The sequence below is a fragment of the Nannospalax galili genome, unplaced genomic scaffold (assembly GCF_000622305.1).
Source record: "Nannospalax galili isolate Female #2095 unplaced genomic scaffold, S.galili_v1.0 scaffold820, whole genome shotgun sequence".
Lineage (NCBI taxonomy): Eukaryota > Metazoa > Chordata > Mammalia > Rodentia > Spalacidae > Nannospalax > Nannospalax galili.
The window spans coordinates 171,617-176,281 of NW_008346549.1; the positions used below are offsets into that span (position 1 = coordinate 171,617).

At 59.2% G+C, this 4,665-nt stretch overlaps 1 protein-coding gene across 1 annotated transcript; it reads right to left on the minus strand.

The window, feature by feature from the left end:
• Slc25a1 (solute carrier family 25 member 1) lies at positions 1–3,270 on the minus strand. The gene is made up of 9 exons (XM_008843001.3): positions 3,045–3,270; positions 2,619–2,726; positions 2,440–2,539; positions 2,224–2,362; positions 1,545–1,629; positions 1,320–1,424; positions 1,039–1,154; positions 880–953; positions 1–693 (listed from the first exon to the last, which is right to left on the minus strand). The coding sequence occupies exons 1-9, from the start codon at positions 3,145–3,147 to the stop codon at positions 579–581; spliced, it is 945 nt and encodes a 314-aa protein (XP_008841223.1). The 5' UTR covers positions 3,148–3,270; the 3' UTR covers positions 1–578.
• Between the last annotated feature and the right edge of the window lie 1,395 nt (positions 3,271–4,665).

A 4,665-nucleotide genomic window follows, 5' to 3' on the forward strand; every position in this document is an offset into this window, starting at 1 on the left:
CTGCGACAGGATCCGGTTTATTCTCCTTGGCAGGGTGGTCTTGAGAGTGGTGTGTGCCACTCTGTCCCGGGCAGAGGGAGGGCCCGAGGGCCAATTAAGGCCAATGGTGGGAGAAGCAGGGGGGCATGTAGCCCCTGGAATGCGGTGAGGCCAGGCTGAGGCCCGGAGGCAGCTGTGGTAGGCCAGGGCAGGGTGCCCCTGCCAGTTGGGGTGGAAGGCACCGGACTGTGGCTGGACCATGGCTACAGGGTCATGGACCAGGGCACACGGGCACATGACATAGAACACGAAACAGACTCGTGGTTCACAAGTAAGCACATGGATAAGCACAGAGTCACAGGCCAGAGAGACACTCAGCCATGGCCAGGCTAGACATAGAAACAACAGTTGGTACCACATGTGGACCACAGAGGAGACAGCGGCACTATGTAACACATGATAGTCACCATGAACAGACCAGGCCATGGAGCTTGAGGGACAAAAGAAGGGACCTTTTGGCACTACTTCACTGGAATCATAAGAGTGGATGGAAGGGGCTAGTCTGGAGGAGCTGGGGCACCCCACTGTACCCTCTGGGCTTAGTCTGTCTTCCATACTTTATTGAGCAGTTTCACTACTTCATCGTAGATCATAAATACGATGGCCACATCCAGGCAGACTCGGCCCAGGCGGGGGACAGTGCCCTTGTAGAACCTAGGCAGAGCAGAGGGTCTGAAGTAAGTGACAGAGGAGCAGGCAGGGGAGAAAAAGCAGGTGGAACAGGGTCCCTGGAAAGGGCATTCTCCAGATACTAGAAGAGTAGAGGTCTAATGGAAGACAGCCCAGCAAGAGGGTAGAAGGCCTGGAGGGGGTTAACAGCTCTGCCCCTCCCCTACTTACGCTCTGGGCCCCTCTTTTTTCAGGATCTGCAAGCCACAGTCCAGTGTGTTCCGGTATTTGTGTGATTCCAGGCCCTGCAGGGCACCAGTGGGTCAGAGTTTTAGTCACTAGCCCCTGCCTGTAGCTCCTGTCCCCACTTTCCCAGTGCCCCATCCTTACCTGCATCCGAGTCTTGATCACATCCAGTGGAGTGTTCCCAAAGACACTGGCTGCACCCGCAATAACACCAAAGACCCCCGTGACCAGAGGGTTCATAGATTTGTTGGGATTATCCCCTGAATATGAGCAGGGTTGTAGTCAGAATACTGGAAGGATTAAGTGGGAGGGGAGCTTTGGGAAGAACCTGGGGCAGGACCCATGAAAGTACCCCTCTCCTTCCAGCCCAAAGGACCAAGTTCAGCCTTCAAGTTTTGGAAAGGAATTTTGGGCCACAGGTGTACCTCGGTACCAGTTGCGTAGGGAGGTCATAACAAAGAAGCGGATAGCTTGGTTTGAGCCCTGCTTCAGCACTGTAGCTGTGAGGCCTTGGTATGTCCCCCTCAGCCCTGGAGACAGGCAGGCATAGGGTCACTCAGGTGCCTCCCAGGCCCCAGCTGGGGGTCAGGATAGACACTCAAGTGCAGGTCCTTCCCCTTGGCTGAGGTCTCAGACTCCCCCAGGCTTACCTTGTTCTCGAACAATCTCTCTAACCCCATGGAAGAATCCTCGGTACTTAGGGTTCGGGGAAGTCTGGTCATGAATGAACTTTACCTGAGAGGAAGGAAGCAAAGGAGCTGACCCCTGGCCACATCTGAATTTTAGCTAGCAGCCCCAGGGCCCACCAAGGTTAGGTGAGGACTGGGGACCTGGAGCTCTGCTACAAGCAATGCCTCTCTGTCCTTAAGGCTGCTCTAAAGCACAACTACAAGTAGGCCTCAAGACAAGAGGGTCCTGGGCTGAAAGGCCTCCTTCATCATGTTGCTATTTCCTACAGTTTGGGCAGTGAGTTATAGCAGGCTTTCTATCTATAATAGTAGTTTCAAAGACTCTGGTTATGTTTTTGCCTTCTGGATGGACAGCCTCCACAGGAGACCCTCCCTGCACATCTCCCACTCCTGGAACACTCCTCACTATGTGGAGCCCTCCCTGTGACCCCAGCATATATATATATGTATATGTGTGTGTGTGTGTGTGTGTGTGTGTGTGTGTGTGTGTGTGAGAGAGAGAGAGAGAGAGAGAGAGAGAGGGAAATGTGGTCCATTCCCATCTTGACAGTCTTTATGGGGGCATGTGGCCTTCACAGCCTGGGATACCTCAAGAGGCTCACAGACACCCTGGCCTCCCCTGCAAGCTTTATTGACCCACCTTGATGGTCTCCATGGGACACACGACCATGACAGCCTCTGCCACACCAGCGCCCAGGCCGCACAGCAGCCCTCTCCTGCTGTCCAGCCGACCCTGAGCATCCCGCATGTGGTTGCTAAGGAACTCGAACATTCCGAACCTAAGAAGAAGGTAGTTTGAGACTGGAAGCAGCAGCGACCCCCGCCAGTGGTCGCTCTTGCGAAGCTGGGGGCTCACCTGACAGCCGCCTTGGGGATGGAACCGTAGAGCAGGGAGCTGAGGCCGCGGTACAGGCCCAGGACGCCATGGCTGCGGACAGTCTGCTTCACGCAGTCTCCTGCGGGAGGCACGGTCAGGATCCCGGGTGCTCTGTCCTGCACTACCCCACCCTCCACACCGCGGTCGTCCCTCCTCACCGATGCCGCGGTACCGCGGTGGCTGCGAGCGTTCGTCTAGCTGGAGTTGCGTCTTCACGTATTCTGTTGGGTAAGTGATGCAGATTTCGATGCCTCCCGCCAGGCCGCCTGCAGGAACCGAACAGCCCTCTCTGGAGACGCCCTCCGCGGGTGGACCCAGCCCGCCGCGCGGCCCCTCCCCCGCCCGGACTTTGCCCGGTGGCCGCGCGCTGCGGGCTTGCGCCCACGCCCCCACCCCGTGGTCTCCAAGGGGAGTGCAGGGGAGACACCAGACGAGCCCCCGCGAAGGGTGGGCACCCGGGCCGCGCCCCCGGCACCCCCGCCCCTCCGGAACCGGGGCGGGGCCTCGGCGTCCCAGGCCCACCCGGAAGCGCGGCCGGACCTGCGAAACCGGAGGGACGAGGGTCCGCGACCCGAGTGGCCCACCTGCCAGGATCGCCTTCCCGGGGTGAGTCAGTTTGGTCTTTCCGGGCCCCGGCGCGGCGGCCGCCAGAGCGCGGGGGGCGCTGGGCGTGCGGGGCGCAGCCATGGCGGGCAGGAGGCGGGGCGCGCCCGGCGTTGGTCTCGGGTTCGAGCCTCAGGCACTAGCACTCAGGAAGCTTTAGCCGCGGCGGCTGCGACGGCGACCGGTTATGGTCTTGGGGGCGGGGCCGCCGCGTCAGCTCCCGGGCTCCGCCCCGCGTGGCCTGAGCTGAGCCCCGCCCATGGCCCGCCCTGAGTCAGTCGGGAAACTGAGGCTGGGGCGGGGCAGCCGAGCCACGCGTCGGGGCGGGGAGCGAAGTGCAGCCAATGGCTAGTGCTGGGTTTCCGGAAAACCGAGAGCAGCGGGGGTCGGGGGCGTGGTCTCCAGAAAGCAGTATCGCACCCGGGCGAGTGGCTGTGGGTCAAGGGGCAGTTTCCGTAACCCCTGGCGTGGAGACACCTTGGAGAAAGCCTTGGAGTATGGGTGAGCCCTTAGTGACCAGATTCCCGGAGATCCCGGCGGCAGGAAGCATTGATCTGCCCCTGTCGCGTGATGCCAGCTCCATCTCGAAGGGTGGCCTTCGAGCACCCTACAGGGCAGTGTGGTGATCACCCTGCCCCCTCCGGATTTAGAGTTCGGTGCAGGGAACAACCCAGCAGGTTCCCTGCACTAGAAGCAGGTCTCCACGCCCCTCAGGTCCTATCAAATCTTTAGTGGGCTGCAGGGCCTATCAAGTTGGCCTTTGTCCCTCCTACCCACACAAGCACCATGCAGAATAGCTTTGCTTCGATAAACAAGCTTTAATATTCATGGTCGGCAAGAGGCTCAAAGTCTTGTAAGGTCTAGAGCCTCCATGTACAGTCAGCAAAGTGCTCTGGAGAGGGCAGCAAAGGTTGATGCTCCAAGGAATCTTTGCAGCCCAGAGCCTCCCAAGCAGTGTGGTCTCCAGCTAGAGGACCAAGGCCCAGGAGGGTCCACCTCCCTGCTAGCTGCTGGCAGCAGTCTTTTTGGGTAGTCACTGGCCAACCCCAGACTCTGGGATGGCTCAAAAGCCATCACTGGGCTTTAGCAAAAATAATGTCCAGATATCCCACGTCTTCTGTGGTTCTGGAGTGACTCATAAATTGAGCAGAGAGCTGTCGACGTAGTTCCCACGCCATACAGAGAGGCCACCAGGGGGGGTGCAGGCTGGTGCAGCAGAATGTCTACAGGCAGCAGGGCCTACTGCCAGCCTGGCTCTGGCTTTTGGCCTGCAGGGGGAGGATCCTCCAGCCAGCCTAGCTCCTGCTGCCTGTGGTGGGATGGAGTCCTGTCCTGGCTGCCCTTGAGTAGCTGAGGCTGAAGGAACAGGATCAGCTCTCACCAGGGCCTGGGGCATGGGGCCAGCAGGTACCTGGAAGCAAAGAAGGTGGGAGTTGCTGTTGGGGGCCAGTTGGAGGCTGGCCAGGCTAGAGGGAGAGCTGGACTCCAAGTTGGACACAGCTCAGGTGGCTGGGTCTCATACATACCCATTAAAACCTCAAAAAAACATGTTGACATTGATGGGGAATGGGTACTCTGACCCTGTAGAGCACACTGGACCCT